Here is a 19,383-nt window from a genome sequence, read left to right on the forward strand (position 1 = left end):
TGTGTCTCGTCCGTCTGCCGCCGCCCAGCGTCACACATGCACAATACAAACAAAGTAAACACAGATAATTGTTTATATCTGTAAACAATGAACAATGGTGTTGGATGTTTGAGAATTTAAAAAATATGGTTAATGTGAACTACCAGCTCAGTTAGAGCAATAGACATCTACCTAGAGAGATATAAATACAAAGTGAGTGAAAGGGAAATTAATATACTTCTTTCAAAAAACAAACAAATAAACAAAGGATTTTCAACAAAAACATACATTCCTATCCCAACCATTTCCTGGATCACTTCTGTCCTGTTCTGACAGTATCAGAGTCACATTAGTCCTCCTCCTTCTTATCCTACGTGTCCTACTGAGGGACCAGATGGAATTGTGGGTAAATTGGCTGTAGAGTAAATGATCATATCATGGGTGTGTGATGATGGTTGAGCTAAAGTATAAATAGGTGAGGAGGTATCGGAGGGGTGTGTGGGTAACTGGATTTGGGCATAAATAATTTGGGAGGGATCAGAGGGGTTTGTGGGTAGACAGACAGTAGAGTAGACTGTAGACTCTCCAATGTCTGAGACAGAAGGGCTTCTGGTGTCTTTAATCTCCTCATAGTCATAGACACCAAGTGGAACCTGAGAACATAAAAACCAATAATATTCAATAAGATCAACAACAACATTAATAAAGATAATAAACTGGTGTGCCCACTGTTATAAGGTAGTAACTTTACTCACATTTGATTTATTCTGTGTGTGTTGTGTAGGGGTGTATTCAACTAAGGATTTTCATAGCCGAATCTGATTCGTCTGCTTTTCCCTTTAGTCGACTAATAGTCGAATCGGGTTTATTTTATTTATTTATTTTTAGAGCGCCTTAAACGGTCGTTCTCATTCAGGACTTTTTTCCTCTTCAAAGTAAAAACCTAAAACACTTAGATAAATGAATAAACACGGTAGGTTGGCTTTATTCAGCTTTTATTTATTTACTTTTTTAATGAAACGTTAGAGAACATTAACCGTCAGAGCGCATTTCGCATATCGAACTGTCCGTGCAAAATGTCAAAAATATTTTAAATAAAATATGCCTGCCTGAAAATATTTTTAAAATTGCCACACAACAGCAAAAAAATACAAGGAAAGGTTCAAGTAACAGGGTTTAAAAGCAAACAACAACAAAAAATGTTTATAGACCTACTTGAGACGCACCGCGACGACACGACCGAAACGACAAACTTTTTTTTCGCCTTACGCGTTTTAAATGGTATGCCATGTTGGTTGTTGTCGTGCGAAATGAAAGACGTTGATGACATAAGTTGCACTTTACTTTGTTTGATTCATCTTTATGTTTTTCAAAATACTTTTGAAGTTTTTTAGTAGCCATTATAATCTCGGCAGATGCTGCGTATTCTGTAGCGTGTTCAGCTCCGCTCGTTTGGATTGTGCAACAGCAGGGTGTGATTTATTAATGTGTAGTAAGGAAGATGCCTATTGTTAATGCGCAAACATCATTTTAAAAATATTTATTAACAGAAATTTGGATGATTTTATTTGACAAAAGGCTATATATAATGAAAACAAAGACATTTCATGTAACAGCTAATGCTTAGCTGCATCCTTGGGCACCCCCATGCAGTTAGAATGGTACATTCGACTAAGACGTTCATAGTCGACTAGGGGGTATAGTCGACTATAGTCGAATCAGCGACTATTGCAGGTCACGCCTAGTGTTGTGTGTCTGTGTGTGTTGTGCATGTGAGAACTAGTACAATAAGTCACTAGTTGTTATGAGTTATGTTCTATTACCAGGTGAGTTATGTTCTGTTACCAGGTGATTTATGCTCTGTTACCAGGTGAGTTATGTTTTTTCAGGGTACTAGGAAGGGATATTATTGTATCTTTTATGTGCATGTGAGGTATGAAATGGGTGATTCAGTCATGACTCACCCCATGACTGTGAGGTAAAGTCATAACTCAACCCATGGCTGTGTGATACAGTCATGACTTACCTCATAGCTGTGTGAGGAGTCGTGGAAGGACTGTCCTTTGAATGATACTGAGAAGGAATATTCACATTAAGCCAAGATTTCAACAAAAAATCAAAAGCTACTTTGAAGCCTACTGTGTTTGATTTGTCCATGCATGCTCATATCTAACCAGTAGGGGGCAGCACCAGACTCCACTGTAACACTTGGGCATCTAATGAACCTATCCCTGACTTATGTGTATAACTGAGCTGTGTAAGTAACTGAGCTGTGGATTAAATATCATGGGAGAGTGCTAAAGTATAAACAATTTGAGAAGGATCAAAGGTGTGGGTAGTTTGTGGGTAGACAGATACTAGATGCTGTAGATGCTTCAGTGTCTGAGACAGAATGGCTCCTGGTGTCTCTCATCTCCTCCTACCCACAAACACCAATTGAAAGACTAAAACTAAACAGACATTTGATCTGTGTTTATTTTGTTTGTATTGTGCATGCATGCTCATCTCAGTAGGGGGAAGCATCAGACTCCACTGTAACAGCTTCTTGGTGTTTAATGAGCCCTGTTACTGACTAATGAATGTGGGTAATCTACATAACAGGTATATGTGACCTGATCACTGAGATCTGCACATATGTTATCATTACAAACATCTGTAATTGTCCATGTATTAAAACCAATAATATTAACACTTGAATTTATCATGACCTCAATGTCCAAATCAGTTGATCAAAACCAAATGTTTTGGGGAATTCAATTTTACAAATACACAATGCCACACTATGAGTGTGTACACTATGGTACACTATGAGTGTGAACACTAGGGTGTGTGCATGTGTTTGTTACCTTGTGTCTTCCTTCTCTTTCTGAGAGTCACTATGAGGAATGATGTTCCCATCAGAAGCAGCACCAGAATCACAGACAGAACACTGATCACAGTGGAAGATGGAGATCCTGCAGGAACAGAGTCATAACATGTGAGCCAATCACATTGAACCTGTATCCTGGTCATGCAGTGGTGTCTGAAGATGACAGTATGTGAGTAGTTTCACTCCACACTGTACAGTCCACTGTGTGTCAGCACCTGTAGCAGGAGAGGAAGATGATGTGGGTGTGGATGATGAAGATGTGGTTAGTTGGGTGGCCTGTGGACTGAAGTGTGATGATAAATGTGGTGATGGTGTGGTGATTGAAACTGCAATATCTGGATGAACAGGAGCACAAAAGTGACAGATTGTCTACACTGTGATTAGTCCACACTGTGATTAGTCCACACTGTGATTAGTCCACACTGTGATTAGTCAACACTGTGATTAGTCCACACTGTGATTAGTCCACACTGTGATTAGTCCACACTGTGATTAGTCCACACTATAACTGGATATTCAGGAAAGGTACATTATGTGTCACCTGTGCTTGTGTCTATTGTAGGAGAGGAAGTGACTGTAGTTTTAGATGTTGTGAGTACAGTTGCTCTTGGTGATAAGCATGATGAAGATCCTGATGGTACTGGCACTTGTGGTTCTGTTAATGGAGATGAAGATGTTAACATTTCAACTAGTGCTGTCAATTCCAGGTGCCGCGATTAAAAGTCCTCACCAGGATTTTGCTCAGGCTTCCTGGATTGTGTTGATTCCACTAATTTTACCTGTATTGCTAATTAGAAAATCTAGTAAGCTTGAGCAAAATCCTGGTGAGGACTTTTAATCGCGGCACCTGGAATTGACAGCACTAATTTCAACATTCAATTGCAAAAGCAAAATCTGTTATGCACCATCTCTGGTGCCCAGAGCAGTCCCCCAAGTAATTGTGAGTTTTGGTTGAGATCACGCTGTGTGATTGGCTGCTGCTTCTCACCTCTGTGTGTGTGTGTGTGTGTGTGTGTGTGTGTGTGTGTGTGTGTGTGTGTGTGTGTGTTGGTTGATTGCATAAAGAGAGAAAGGCAATATAGAATAATATAATAATAATGTAAAAATAGTAAAAATAATAATGACTGTCATAAGCAGTACATCTGAGGTCTGTACAGAGGTGGAAAGAGTACTGAAAAATTGTAATTGAGTAAAAGTATCATTACTTTGCCTAAAATCTACTCAGAGTAAAAGTAAAATTACCCATCTCAAAATTTACTCGAGTAAAAGTACTAAATTACTTCATTTAAAATGTAATTTGAGTAAAAGTTACTTAGTTACTTTCAGTTATTTAATGCATGGATGAATCATGAACCAAATTCAGCACAAGTTGTTTTAATCGATTTCAAAGTGTATTTAAGTGCACATCCACACTTGCAAAAAGATCAGCTGGGCTCAGGAACATACTTCCTCACAGCACAAGGACAGTCACATCCTGTACCTGTGACGGGCAAGGTGAGCGAAAATAAAGGGAAGCGATCACGCCGAGTCTCAGGGGAAAAGGATGGTTTAATATGTAAAGTGCGCAAACCAAAACCCGTGAACTGATCCAAATTAAGGATATAATAACCAGCGGTCATCTGGTACAAAGACAAGACATATATAGACAAACAAACGACCATCAGGTGAGATGGATCACGGGCTCCGCCCACCCAAGGGACGAACACAACGCCATGATTGACAGGACATCTGCCGCTGTGAACGGGGGCGACCAGTAGGGAGCCCGCCGTATCGTGACAGTACCATAAAGTGGAAACAATTTTCAGTCCTATTGTCCAACGGACAACACTATGATAAGAATAAAGAAATTTACATTACAAATGATGTAAAAAACAAAATGCACACAAAATTAAGTGCCCACAAGATGCCACAAATCAAACTAAAATGCAACAGGATTCCACTACTCACAATAAAATCCCCACAGGATCCCACATCAAAAATTAAAAAATGTTCATAGGATCCCACAATTTAAAATTAAGTGCTCACAGAATCCAACTAAAGTGCCCACCGGATCCCACTATTCACAATAAAATGCCCACAGGTTGCCACAACTCAAAATAAAATATAAATTGACCACAGGATCCCACATCTCAAAATAAAACAAAATGGGCACAGGATTCCACTATTTAAAACGCTCACAGGATCCAACTATTCAAAATACAGTGCCCACAGGATTCCACTTTTCACAGTAAAATGCCCACAGGATCCCACAGAACCTGACAGATAGAAGATTTAAACAAACACATCCTTTTGGAAAAAAAGAGCACCAGATAACTACCTGATTATGAGACAATGGAAAGGGCACGCGCAAGGCAAGGCCATGCAATTGGCCTTCAGTTCTGGGACTCAGAAGTTTAAATTTCTGCCCGCATTTAATTTTTCACCATCAATATTTTTTTACTCAGTAATGTGAGGGCGTTCAAATGTAGTGAAGTAAAACTAGTTGGGTCAAAATGTACTCAAGTAAAAGTAAAAATTACATATTTCAAAAACTACTCAGAAAATTACAAATTACTCATAAAAAGTACTCAATTACAGTAGGGGTGAGCTGCAATAGTCGCTGATTCGACTATAGTCGACTATACCCCTAGTCGACTATGAATGTCATAGTCGAATGTACCATTCTAACTGCATGGGGGTGCCCAAGGACGCTGCTAAGCATTAGTTGTTACATTAAATGTCTTTGTTTTCGTTATATATATACTTTTGTCAAATAAAATCATATTTCTGTTAATAAATATTTTTAATGATGTTTGCGCATTAACAATAGGTATCTTCCTTACTACACATTAATAATTCACACCCTGCAGTTGCACAATCCAAATGAGCGGAGCTGAACACGCTACAGATTATAACGGCTACTAAAAATACTTCAAAAGTATTTTGAAAAAGATAAAGATGAATCAAAGTAAAGTGCAAGTTATCAACGTCTTTCATTTCGCACGACAACAACCAACATGGCATACCATTTAAAACGCGTAAGGCGAAAAAAACAGTTCAGCCGTTTGTCGTTTTGGTTGTGTCGTCTCGTCGCGGTGCGTCTCGGCAAGTAGGCCTATAAAAATTTTTTGTTGTTGTTTGCTTTTTAAACCCCGTTACTTGAACCTTTACTTATAATTTGTTTGCTGTTGTGTGGCAATTTTTTTTATATTTTCAGGCTGGCATATTTTACTTAAAATATAACACTGATTCGACTATTAGTCGACTAAAGGGAAAATCTGACAAATCAGATTTGACTATGAAAATCCTTAGTTGAATACACCACTAAATTACAGTAATGTGAATAAATGTAATTAGTTACTTTCCACCCCTGGGTCTGTATTATAGTCATGAACATACTTCATGTGTGCACATACATAAATAGCTCACACAGACATTCATCTAAAAGTCACCCATAATTTCTGGGACATATTGATGTATTCTGTGTCATGGTGGGTCAGCCCAGACACCACCAAAGGGCACGCACATTCACTCCTTCACACACGCCCACTCCAACACAGTACACACCCTCTCATTCCTGGACACTCCCTTCATCACAATCACCCCAATACTAACACCTGTCTCTGATTAGGTTCAGGCCCTATAAATCCCCACAGGTCGGTCTGTTCAGTGCTGTGCATTCAGCCTGCACCCTCACCTCTCTACGTGGGATAGTCTGATCTGCACTGGGACTGCTGTTCGCCTGTGGACTCTCTTCTGCTTTTCATCTTTCTGAGTATTGCTTTGTGTTTGTTCTGCTAAGTGGCCTGAGTGTTTGTTATTCTAACCATGTATAATAAAGCCTTTCGCTTACAACCTCTGTCTCCTGTTGCCTCTGTCCCCACGTCACATACTAATGGCTGCATTCTAAAAAAGTCAATTCTACTGAATAAAACATCATGCACACAGTGAAAAAGCTACACTGCTATTTCAGGCTTTTTTCTGCCCCTCATTTTAAACAGTATAAATATGACATTAACTTCCCCATAATGTATTAGATAAAATGATGTGCAGCTGTAGACAGACTCCTAAAAGAAAGTGTCTGAAATAACAGATTCATGGATCATGTTATGTACTCACCAGTCACTGTTAGGTAGATCTGTGTGATATAAACCTCATACCCATGATCAGATTCCCAGTCTGATTCAGCTCCACACCAGTATGTACCAGAACCAGTCAGTTCTCTGATGGTCACAGTGAAGAGTAGAGTTGTTCTGTCGTCATACAGAGACATGCATCCCTCATTTATCCATCTGTCACTCTCTTTAACTGACGTTTTATAAGCACAAACATCATTGCCCACAATCTTGCAGAGAAACTTGGGGTCACTCCTCTGGGATTCTGGGTATTTGCAACTGATGTTCACAGTTCCTCCTCTATAGCCAGTCTCACTGATGGACCTCCCATAGTTCAGATCTGTCAATCATATACATTCAGATCAATATGTGTATTTAGTGATATTCATGTTATTCTGGCATTTACTATTCTAATAAATGCCAATACATGCTAATAAATGCTAATAAAGTGAAATATCACACATATTTAGCTCTCCTAACTGTTTCACATGACTGTGGCTGATTTAGGATTGAAATGTAAGATCTGGTTCACACTTGCATCCTTTAATGCTACGGATCAACAGAGCAGCCTCGCTGCTCCAGTGTCCTGTGTAGCGCTTTAGACACGAATGGGTGATAACGTACAGTAAGGTTACCTCAATTGACAATAGGGATAACACCAATGGACCAGTTAGGTTCGCTCTGGGAGCAAGTACATGGAAGAAATGAGACCAGGGATTGTTGAAATTATAAAATGTATTGAAAGTTCTTTTTGTAAGATCTTTGAAATAAAACAAACGATCTTTAAACAAAACAGGTGTTCACAAAATACAATTTTCACAGAAAGTAAAAGAATATGAATGATCAACCCACAGGTAAATATGCACCTTTACTCAGTTTCACCTTTTACTTTGAGTTAAAGTGTTAATCAGGTCTAACACATATTTCTTTCTTTTAGATGTATTTAGTCAACCTCTGTAAGTACTTATTATTATTATTATTATGGTATATTTACAGCTATTTTATCAACTAATTAATTAATTTATCCTTCTAGGTTCCCTTTAATTTAGAAGATAAGTATTACGGTAAGTATTATATTTATTATCTTGGTAGGCTAGAGTTTAGAAATTTATTCTCTGTTTAAGAAGTTAGTTCAGGATTAGTTCTATGTTAGATTAACCTTTAGATTATTTAACCCAAAAACCATGAGTTTTACAGAACCATGAACAGTTACAGTAAAACAAAAAAAACCAATAACCTCTTGTTTTTCTTTTCACAGTTCTCAAATCTACAGAAATAAAATAACTGTTCAAAACAATTAAAATGTCCAACTTCTTGTTTCAGTGTCTAATATTTTTTTCTTCCAGAAAAAAAAATGCTTTTGAATCAAATTTCAGTTCATTCAATTACCAGTGTCCGTGTGAGTGGAAACTGCTCAAGAAAATATTCCAAAGAGAAAATATACTCAAAGTTTACTCGTGTTGTCCGATACGGGCTTGGCTCGCCATCTTGACACCCACTCAGTGCACCGGCCGTGTGCAGCTGAGCGATGTGAAGAGAGTTCTTGAAGATAAATCAATCCCAACCAAAAAAACTGACCTGTTTACATAAAACAGCGTCTGAGTAACTCATATCATTTCTACAGTTCACTTAGCAAGATTAGCTTAGCTTAGCTGCTTGTGTTACATTCAATAGGATTAGTTTAGCATAGCGAGTAGCGCTAGCCGCTAAGCTAATTAGCGATATTTCATAGCTCTATTTACGTGACAGTTTCAATCAAAACACGTATAAAAGTGTGTTTAACACTCACCGAATCCACCCCGGTGTTCTTACACCGTATATTTTGATGAAACCTGGTTCAAAGTTCTCCTCCGTCTGCAGATTACCTAGGGCTAACTTAGAAAGTTTGGAAAGCTGGCAAAAGGATAAACTTCCTCCGTTTACCCTACTTTAGAGACGTCCTAGGTTCAGCGACCGTACTCAGCTATGATTAGAAAAGCTAAATCCTAGCATTTTCTAGGTTTAATACTCTTAGGTTCAGAAGTGCTCTCTTTATCTCTCACACAGAAGTCGTTCTGAGTATCCGAGCACTGCCCACTCCTCAACATAACCCGCTTCCGTCCCGCGGAGCAGTATGATTGGCTGCTGTTTAGCGCTCTTTCACTCTCTGGGAAACTGGTTGGCTACTTTTTTAGCGCCTTGAACCCTCTGAGAACTGATTGGCTGCATTTTTTTTCTTTTTAGCGCCTTAAAATCTATTTTATTTCTTTTCTGAAATAAATTAACAGTTTCTCTTTTTTTTATTTTAACCTCTGTCTGGAAGAGTTTTTAATCTATTAGTGAATTATTTATACTATTTCAGAATAAATATAGATTATAATTATTATTTGCATTCTCCATTAATCTACTTTATCAGTGTCTGTGACCCATTTAAGACCTGGGTTACACCCTCCCGCCTTTAACTGCATGCACGTCCCTGTGCATTGGACTAATGGGGTGTTTCACAGCAGGCTTGACGTATTCCATAGAGGCAGCTTCTACAAGAGACTGGGTGAGGGCTGTAGTCATACCTTGGAACAGGGATTGGACTATGGAAATCAGCGGGTTTCCTAGCTCTGGGTAGGTTAGTCTCTTTGCTTTTCCTCTTTGTCTTGTGGAGCGTCTCACTGAGGCTTGAACTTCTTCATCATCAGATTCCTCTGTGGAATGCTGTAGGTGTTCTGCATTTTCTTCTTCCACTTCAGCAGGTGTAGCAGATTGTGACAATTCAGAATTGACAGCTGGATCATCTACATGGTCTGTAGGTAAGTATTCTATTTCTGCAACTCTTTCAAATAGGTTTTCTCTTTCAGGGATGTTCTCAGGTAAGTTCTCTCTTTCAGGGATGTTCTCAGGTAAGTTCTCTCTTTCTCTTGCAAAGTCCCAATCATGCTCAGTAGCGTCCGATTGAATCGTTCTACTGGATTTCCACGTGGATGATATGGTGTAGTCCTTACTTTACGGATTCCCATGACTTCACATAACTCTTTAATCGTTTTTGATTCAAAATCAGGACCTTGGTCACTGTGCAGTTTTTCAGGAACACCATAGTGGATTATGAAGTTCTCCCATAGGCACTTGGCTACAGTCCTGGCCTTCTGATTGGGAGTAGGTATTGCCACAGCATACTTGGTGAAATAATCTGTGATTACCAAGATGTCTTTGGTGTTACTGCGATCTGGCTCTAATGACAGGAAGTCCATACACACCAATTCTAGGGGTCTGGTTGCTCTGATGTTAACTAGTGGAGCAGCTCTTTCAGCTGGTGCTTTCCTGAGTACACAGCGACTACAAGTCTTAAGCTTCCTCTCTACATCTAATGCCATTTGGGGCCAATAAAAGCGTGCTCTTAAAAGATCTAGGGTACACTCAAACCCTAGATGGCCCATGTCATCGTGGAGGCTCTTCATTACCATCTCTCTTAGCTCTTCTGGTAGAAATAACTGGAAATTGACATCTTGTCCTACTTGTCTTTTCCTGTACAAAATTCCATCCTTCAGTTGTAACCGATTCCATTCTCGACACATCATGGAAAGTTTTGGCATCTCTCTTCTCGCAGATGGGGGTGGCACCTCTCCCCTTTCAAAGGATGAGATTACTTCTCTGATAACAGGATCTGATCTCTGCTTCTGTTGTAACTCAGCCTCAGTTATCATCGGGATTACAGGAAACCCTTCAACATGTTCACCCAACACGAAAGCGTCAGGTATGGAATCAGGATGAGTGGCCAAGGATCCGACTAAGGGAATGGATTCAACTTCTGATGCATTCAAGGATGGCTGGCATACTAACCGAGCTTCACAGATTGCTTGGACCACTTCTGTGCTCACTTCTGCATTAGTGGTAAGCTCTGGTAAGTGCTGCAGTGTAAACTGTCTGATTCTGTCTTGTTCTTTCTGTGATGTAGGATCATCTATCCTAGTATTCATGGGATGGCGTGAGAGAGCATCTGCATCTAGGTTATGTTTCCCAGGTCTATATTGCAACTTAAAGGAAAATGTTGACAAAGCTGACAACCACCTGTAGCTTGCAGCGTCCAACTTCGCTGAAGTGAGGATGTACGTCAGCGGATTGCTGTCAGTAATCACTGTGAACGAATTTCCATATAAATAGTCAGAAAATTTGTCTGTTACAGCCCACTTGAGGGCCAAGAACTCAAGCTTATGCGCTGGGTATCGCGCTTCACTCTTTGAAAGACCACGACTGGCATATGCTATTACTCGTTGGTGCCCATCCTGCTCCTGGTATAAGGCAGCTCCGAGACCAATGGTGCTGGCGTCGGTGTGTAAGACGTATGGCAGACTGGGGTTGGCAAATCCCAGGACAGGGGCTGAAGTAAGCTTAGCGATGACTGTGTCAAAAGCTTCCTGACAGTTTTCTGTCCAACGGTCTCCAAACAGTTCTTTTGGCTTGTAGTACTGATTTTGACTTTTGGTCAGTTGACACCCTTTTCTCTTAGGAGCATATCCAGCAGTTAGCTCATTCAAGGGTTTGACTATCTTTGAGAAGTCTCTGATGAACCTTCGATAGTACCCTGCAAATCCTAAAAAGGAACAGAGTTCTTTGAGGTTCTTGGGACTCGGCCAGTTCTTCAGGACTGCAATTTTCTCTGGGTCGGTTTCGACTCCATTACGGTATCTGACAGATGTTTGGAAGAATTTACACTTCTCAGGGGATAGCTTGAGACCATACTCCTTGAGGCGTTGGAGAACTTTGAAAAGGCGCTCCTCGTGCTCTTCCAAGGTTTCTGAGAAGATGATGAGATCGTCCAGAAAGACGATGACTTCTCTCAGATTGAGGTCTGACATACACTTCTCCATGAGCCTTTGAAATGTGCTTGGGGCATTGGTGATCCCTTGCGGCATACGATTCCACTCCCAGAATCCTAATGGGCATACAAAAGCTGTTTTGTGTTTGTCTGCTTCTTCTAGCTCTATCTGATAATACCCTGACTTCAGATCAAGAACTGAGAACCACTTGGACCCTGTCAGCACAGAAAAGGTTTCCTCCAAATGAGGTAGAGCATATGCATCTTTCACTGTTTGCAGATTGAGTTTACGGTAATCTACGCAGAGCCTTACTTCACCGTTTTTCTTCCTGACTACAACAATAGGGGATGAAAAGGAGGACTCAGACTCTCTGATTACTCCAGACTCTAATAACTCTTCTAGATGTCTTTTAACTGCATCAAAGTCCTGAGGATGTATGGGTCTAGCTCGCTGTTTGAAAGGAGTTTCATCAGACAACTTGATGCGATGTTTCACTTGGTTTGTGTGTCCAAAGTCCAGGTCATGGTGAGCAAAGATTTCAGGCATAGCTCTCAGTTTGCACTCTATCCTTTCTCTCCACTCAGTTGGGATAGGTGAATCATCAAAGTCGAACTTGATATTTGCATCTGTGACAGAGGCTGTTATAGGTAAGGTATCACTGGGCAGGATTTGTTGCAGTGCATGCAATTCAGCAAGAACTCTGTTAGGAGTTAGGGTGATATCATGGTCTGTCTCATTCCTCAGCACAACAGGCAGCTTAGCATGAAACTTGTCAGGCAGAGTAATCAGGCTGTTGGTCACAATGAGGCCACCAGGAAAAGAAGCTGTTGAGGGTGACTCCAGAACAACCCAGCGGTCGGCACCTCGGTGGTTTACAGATCCCTCCACAATAGAGCTCTGGCGTGCTGGGATGACCTCGGGTACATTACTGTGAAGCCTTACGGTGCCTACTGTGCAGTTTTCAGTTTGTTTATGTCTCATTTCCAGTGTTTTCAGGACCATTTTATAGCCATGATGCGGTGACTGATGGTTGAGCCGATTCCTCTCAAAATGCTTCTCATACAGGACATCCAAGGTGTTTGTTCCTATCAGCAAGGTGGGTCGTGTGGCTTCGCTGATGTCTGCGACAACTAAGGCTAGGGTAGGAACTTCCACAGCTGTCCCTAGAAATTCTTTTGGAAAAGTGATATTCAATTCTACATAACCTGAATAAGGAACAGGCTGTCCATTAGCTGCTTCTACTTCTAGAAGATCACCAATAGGGTTACATCTCAGGGTTGGCTGATGTGTCTCATGAAAGGATTGGGAAACAGTTGTCACCTGTGACCCTGTGTCAAGCAAGCAGTTGTATGTCTGTCCATTGATTACCACTTTAGAAGTACACTTGGTCCCTACGAGACCTCTTGGTAAGTTACCATATGTTTTGGTCTGCGTGGTTTGGTTATTTACACTAGCCCTGGTAACATTAGGGTTCTTAGTTCTCTGTGAGATTGCCGGGTTCACTGGATTGTGTTCTCTGTCCCAAGCATGCTGCTTCTCAATCAATTGCTTCTTTTTAGCAGCTACTAGGGAAGGATTGGAATCAGCTGAACAAAGCAGTATGTCCATCTTCCCCACAGCAGAAACAGTACCATGGTCTTGGCCTTTGACTGGGCTCTCGGGGTGCACTTATCTGTGTTTCTTGTGTCACTGCTCTGTCTCTTTTCTTGTTTCTCATCTCTGACAGCATTGCAATGGGTTTCTGTGGCTCTGGAACCATGTTGGCAACTTGACTCTGTAATTGGGCCACTTGTTGTCTCAGCTCTAAAATAGCACCGCCTGAGTACTCAGGGCATTTTGGCTTCGGCTTTGACACTTTAAGTTGCCCTTGCAGGTCTTTGATTTGTTTCCTTAGGCTGTTAACCTCAGTACTAAGGGATTCTTCTTCTTGGCTTATGTCACAAGTCTCAGCCCTGACAGCATGGGAACTGGCACAAAACTTTGCATTACCAAGATGCTTCTTCATTCTCACGTCTTTGGCGATGTGTTTATCTTCTTCCATACGAAGATGGAACAAAAGCTCAGAAAAGGAAGGTGGCTTGTTCCTCTTTTGTTCCAGCTGGAGATCAGCAAGTAACGCATTATCCCAACATCCACGGCAGAACTGGCGTAACAGGTGCCTGTTCATTTCGCTGGCGGGTAAACTGCCTTGTTTGATCACTTTACTTAAGACAATGTAGAGCCTTTGGAGGTATTCAGATGGCTTTTCACCAGCATCCTGTAGAGTATTCAAAAATCTAGCAAAGAGCTCGTCGCCGTCTTCGACAGTGGCGTAAGCTGAGTCAAGTAGATCAAGATACGCTCTTGGGGAAGCCTGTGGTCCCAGATGCTTTACTAGATTAGCTGCTGGAGGCAAAAGACTATCAAGAACTCTTCTAGATCGACACAAGTCTGACATTGCAGGGTCTTGCAGAAGTAGTTCAACATTGTTTCTCCAAGTCTCATAATCTACCTCATTGTTAGGATGGGGTTTCTTTCCTGAAAAGACTCTGAGCCTTACTGGGGCATTTGCAGATGCTGCGGTTTCTCCACTCCTTATAACATGTTCAACAACAACAACTCGTTGGATAGCAGGTGGGTTCAATTCCTCAGGTGTGAGCACCATATTATGTCCCGATCGTCTTTCTGAGTTCATCACTGGGAAGCTCTGAGAATGCGTTGGTGAATGTGGATAAGCTGAAGGCACTTGATTCATAGGTTCTGCCTCACATAAGCTGGAATCATCTTGGATTCGGTCAGTTTGGTTGTCTTCTTGAGATTCCATTGTTTCACGGCATAGGGAGAGTTGCTCTTGTAAAAGTTCTACTAGTGGTTTTCTGCTCTGTGCTGCTAGCTTTTGAAATTCTGCTAGGAACCAGTTTGCATCAGTTTTTGAGGCTGAAGGCATGTATACACTTGCCAAAGCAGTTCTCTTGTAGGAGACATCTTTTTGCCTTGAACTACGGTAAGTAAGGGGCAGCAAAGGTCTTAGAGTTCCGAGAGCTAAAGAGCTTTTAAACTCGATTATTGCACTTTTATGAAAGGCTGACGTGGGGTTATCAATATGAAGTACCCTTCCAATGTAGCCATGCTGCTCTAAATAGTCAGATAGTTCTGTATCTATCTCTGTCTCAGTTAAACCACTAACAAGAACTGAGTTAGCGACATTAACTGCTTCTTGTTCTACAATCTCCATGGTGAGTACTGATTTGACAATAGGGATAACACCAATGGACCAGTTAGGTTCGCTCGGGGAGCAAGTACATGGAAGAAATGAGACCAGGGATTGTTGAAATTTTAAAATGTATTGAAAGTTCTTTTTGTAAGATCTTTGAAATAAAACAAACGATCTTTAAACAAAACAGGTGTTCACAAAATACAATTTTCACAGAAAGTAAAAGAATATGAATGATCAACCCACAGGTAAATATGCACCTTTACTCAGTTTCACCTTTTACTTTGAGTTAAAGTGTTAATCAGGTCTAACACATATTTCTTTCTTTTAGATGTATTTAGTCAACCTCTGTAAGTACTTATTATTATTATTATTATGGTATATTTACAGCTATTTTATCAACTAATTAATTAATTTATCCTTCTAGGTTCCCTTTAATTTAGAAGATAAGTATTACGGTAAGTATTATATTTATTATCTTGGTAGGCTAGAGTTTAGAAATTTATTCTCTGTTTAAGAAGTTAGTTCAGGATTAGTTCTATGTTAGATTAACCTTTAGATTATTTAACCCAAAAACCATGAGTTTTACAGAACCATGAACAGTTACAGTAAAACAAAAAAAACCAATAACCTCTTGTTTTTCTTTTCACAGTTCTCAAATCTACAGAAATAAAATAACTGTTCAAAACAATTAAAATGTCCAACTTCTTGTTTCAGTGTCTAATATTTTTTTCTTCCAGAAAAAAAAATGCTTTTGAATCAAATTTCAGTTCATTCAATTACCAGTGTCCGTGTGAGTGGAAACTGCTCAAGAAAATATTCCAAAGAGAAAATATACTCAAAGTTTACTCGTGTTGTCCGATACGGGCTTGGCTCGCCATCTTGACACCCACTCAGTGCACCGGCCGTGTGCAGCTGAGCGATGTGAAGAGAGTTCTTGAAGATAAATCAATCCCAACCAAAAAAACTGACCTGTTTACATAAAACAGCGTCTGAGTAACTCATATCATTTCTACAGTTCACTTAGCAAGATTAGCTTAGCTTAGCTGCTTGTGTTACATTCAATAGGATTAGTTTAGCATAGCGAGTAGCGCTAGCCGCTAAGCTAATTAGCGATATTTCATAGCTCTATTTACGTGACAGTTTCAATCAAAACACGTATAAAAGTGTGTTTAACACTCACCGAATCCACCCCGGTGTTCTTACACCGTATATTTTGATGAAACCTGGTTCAAAGTTCTCCTCCGTCTGCAGATTACCTAGGGCTAACTTAGAAAGTTTGGAAAGCTGGCAAAAGGATAAACTTCCTCCGTTTACCCTACTTTAGAGACGTCCTAGGTTCAGCGACCGTACTCAGCTATGATTAGAAAAGCTAAATCTCTCTTAGGTTCTCTTAAACTCTTAGGTTCAGAAGTGCTCTCTTTATCTCTCACACAGAAGTCGTTCTGAGTATCCGAGCACTGCCCACTCCTCAACATAACCCGCTTCCGTCCCGCGGAGCAGTATGATTGGCTGCTGTTTAGCGCTCTTTCACTCTCTGGGAAACTGGTTGGCTACTTTTTTAGCGACTTGAACCCTCTGAGAACTGATTGGCTGCATTTTTTTTCTTTTTAGCGCCTTAAAATCTATTTTATTTCTTTTCTGAAATAAATTAAGTTTCTCTTTTTTTTATTTTAACCTCTGTCTGGAAGAGTTTTTAATCTATTAGTGAATTATTTATACTATTTCAGAATAAATATAGATTATAATTATTATTTGCATTCTCCATTAATCTACTTTATCAGTGTCTGTGACCCATTTAAGACCTGGGTTACACCTGGGTTTGAAAAATGGCAACTTACTTATTTTGTTTAATTGGTTTCATTATGTCCTGATGTCCTGTCCAAGTTTGGTTCCTGTGATGCACCATGTACTGCCATAATAGGCTCCGCCTCCCATGACCCGGAGTTGGATTTAGCAGTTTAGTAGATGAATGTATGTTACATGATATTCACCTTCTGTTACTTTCACCTTCACTCCAGTGTAGGTGTGTAGTTGATCAGACACAACAACACCACACTGGTATGTTCCAGTGTCATTTACGCTCTCTGATAAACACACTGAAGAATCCTGCACTTCTGTTGTCATGAACTGAGGATCTGAGCTGATTATTCCAGTCAGTGTTTGGGTTTGTTATTTGATCTAAACACCAATGATCATTTCCAATCTTACAGAAAGATTTCAGTTTGGTTTTGTATTCATCCTCATATTTGCACTTGATGTTGACTCCTCCCCCTGCATATGCAGTCACTTCTTTAGAGGCCACACCCCCTGCTAAAAGCATGATGACATCACACTGTTATAAAGAGTCCTGTATGAGAGCTTGTACTGTCACCCTCCCTGTAGTAGTAATACATGATGCTGGAAGGGGTAGTATGATGAACAGGAGCAGTAGAGGACACTCACCTGCCTTTACCTTCACTTTCACTTTTGTGTATGTGTCTATCTGTAGATATTTATCCACTCCACACTGGTAGGTTCCAGTATCCTCCACAGTGAGGTTTCTCATCAACACCCAGAAGACTTTAGCACTGGTGTTATCATACAGAGAGAATCTGCCTTCATGCACCCATGTGTTTTTATCGTCTGTTTTAATTTGGTCAGCACATGATGTACCTTTACCCTTGCAGAAATATTTCATGTTTGTTTCATATCCATTCTGATATTTGCATTTGATCCTGATTCCTCCTCCTGCTGTCACTTCACTGGTGGACTCTCCTGTCACTGAAACACATCAAATATCAGAGTGAGCTCATAATATATTTGTGAAAGTGGTGACTTTTCACAAGTATAACACTGCTGTGCAGATGAATTCAGACCGTAACAACCTTCCTGTGCAAATAACACTCAGACAAATAACTTCCTCTTACTGACAGTCTTTTTGATGTAGAAGTGCTTTTCGTTACCTGAGATCAGGTAGAGGGTGAAAATGATGAAGACGTTCATTCTGAGTTCAGGAGTTCAGATATCCAGACCAACTCCACTCCACTGTAAACAGATAACGGAGTCACACCACAGCTCTGTCTCTGTCTGGGCTGTTTCTTCATTCGATTATTAAAGCGCAAGTGACAATGGACTTCCCTCTTTCAAGAGGTAGAGAGAGTTTTATTCAGTCAGTTTTAAGTCAGTTTTATTCATCCCAGGAAGTGACATATAAATGTTTATTAAAGCTTTGTAGGAAATACATAACAAGTCAAATTTTGGGACAAGTTCAGGAACCGTGTAGCTAGTGGCATTTTCTTCTTTAAATAAATGGCAACCTACTTATTTGCCGTTTTCATAGGTTCACATGTGAAACCAATTTGTTCACACTGCACACGCATCTTCACAATTTCTCCCTCATAAATTAACAGCACAACACAGTTCGTATTTATTGTGTCATATTCCTTTGACTACTGAAACATGAAAGTTTAACGTGAAATTTAAATCGAAGTTGAAACTGTTTGTTGTGATGTACAGATGTCAGTGTGTTCTGTAATGGTCTACAGCAGATATCAATGAGTGTTGTACCACAGTGTGTGTGTGTGTGTGTGTGTGTGTGTGTGTGTGTGTGTGTGTGTTCTCTCACCTCCTCCCCTCTCTCAGACTCAGTGAAATTTGCAGATGACGTATCAACTGTCATTTGGGCATCTTGTGCACATGCATGTACATGATTCATATAATAGTGTTTTAACTACGTAAGAACCAATTGTTTCTGAATGTTGTTCATGATAATCTAATAAGCTAAAAAAGCTGATTAAACTGATAAACTTAATTAAACGACAGTATTTAAAATAACACTTGTTTTACAAGCTCATGTTTTTATAATACCATCATAGTCAGCATAGATTGTCATGAATCTCTTGGTAGAAACAAACCTTTTGGTTGTTTAAAAACCTTCATTTGATGCTGATGATTCTAATTCTTTCAGAAGTGTCTGTTCTTACCTGAGATCAGTTAGAAGATGAAGATGAGGAGAATCTTCATCCTGAGATCAGCTTTGTTTGTTGACTTCAACTTCAACTCCCAGATCAGTTGAGGATTAAAGCTAAAGTCTTTGAAGATTCTGTCTGTCTGCATCTGTGTCTGGTCTGTTTCTCTCACTGTTTATCTGTACATTTGTTTCGGTCAGACCACAGGAAGATGAGACATTAGCCACTTCCTATTGCATCTGGTGACAAAGCAAATTCATCTTTACTACATCAGTATGACTAAAAATACATTTAATAAAAGGTCATTTTCTATGGATAACTTTATTGACTTGTCTTGATTTAATGTTTGTAATACTGAGGTCTCTATTATTAATTCTATGTTCACATTAATATTAGTGGTAATTAATTAATTACAGGAAAATTAACGACCTAAAAAAATTAACGCATTTTAACGCATGAGACACTTTTGCACTGTGGAATGTTTCTCAGTGCACGAGTTCCAGACATACAG

General features: G+C 39.9%; 1 protein-coding gene across 2 annotated transcripts; it reads right to left on the minus strand.

Moving 5' to 3' along the window:
• Positions 1-55: 55 nt before the first annotated feature.
• LOC143486089 (uncharacterized) lies at positions 56-19,023 on the minus strand. 2 transcript variants are annotated; one of them, XM_076985903.1, is made up of 9 exons: positions 18,888-19,023; positions 17,868-17,949; positions 17,368-17,685; positions 6,947-7,282; positions 3,390-3,503; positions 3,064-3,183; positions 2,826-2,933; positions 2,006-2,052; positions 56-632 (listed from the first exon to the last, which is right to left on the minus strand). In XM_076985903.1, the coding sequence occupies exons 2-9, from the start codon at positions 17,905-17,907 to the stop codon at positions 345-347; spliced, it is 1,371 nt and encodes a 456-aa protein (XP_076842018.1). In that variant the 5' UTR covers positions 17,908-17,949; positions 18,888-19,023; the 3' UTR covers positions 56-344. The 2 variants fall into 2 exon arrangements, with proteins under 2 accessions (XP_076842018.1, XP_076842020.1); XM_076985905.1 differs by lacking the exon at positions 3,064-3,183.
• Between the last annotated feature and the right edge of the window lie 360 nt (positions 19,024-19,383).

Source organism: Brachyhypopomus gauderio, unplaced genomic scaffold (genome assembly GCF_052324685.1).
Source record: "Brachyhypopomus gauderio isolate BG-103 unplaced genomic scaffold, BGAUD_0.2 sc44, whole genome shotgun sequence".
Lineage (NCBI taxonomy): Eukaryota > Metazoa > Chordata > Actinopteri > Gymnotiformes > Hypopomidae > Brachyhypopomus > Brachyhypopomus gauderio.

What these genes read in the sequence shown, in the direction of transcription:
- LOC143486089 (XM_076985903.1), bottom strand. Translation starts at nt 17,907, where the DNA reads ATGAACGTCTTCATCATTTTCACCCTCTACCTGATCTCAG. An exon ending in GAAAGTGAAGGTAAAGGCAG is followed by an intron (nt 7,283 to 17,367) that starts GTGAGTGTCCTC and finishes TATGATTGACAG; the next exon opens with ATCTGAACTATGGGAGGTCC. An exon ending in ATCTTCCTCTCCTGCTACAG is followed by an intron (nt 2,934 to 3,063) that starts GTGCTGACACAC and finishes CTGTTCCTGCAG; the next exon opens with GATCTCCATCTTCCACTGTG.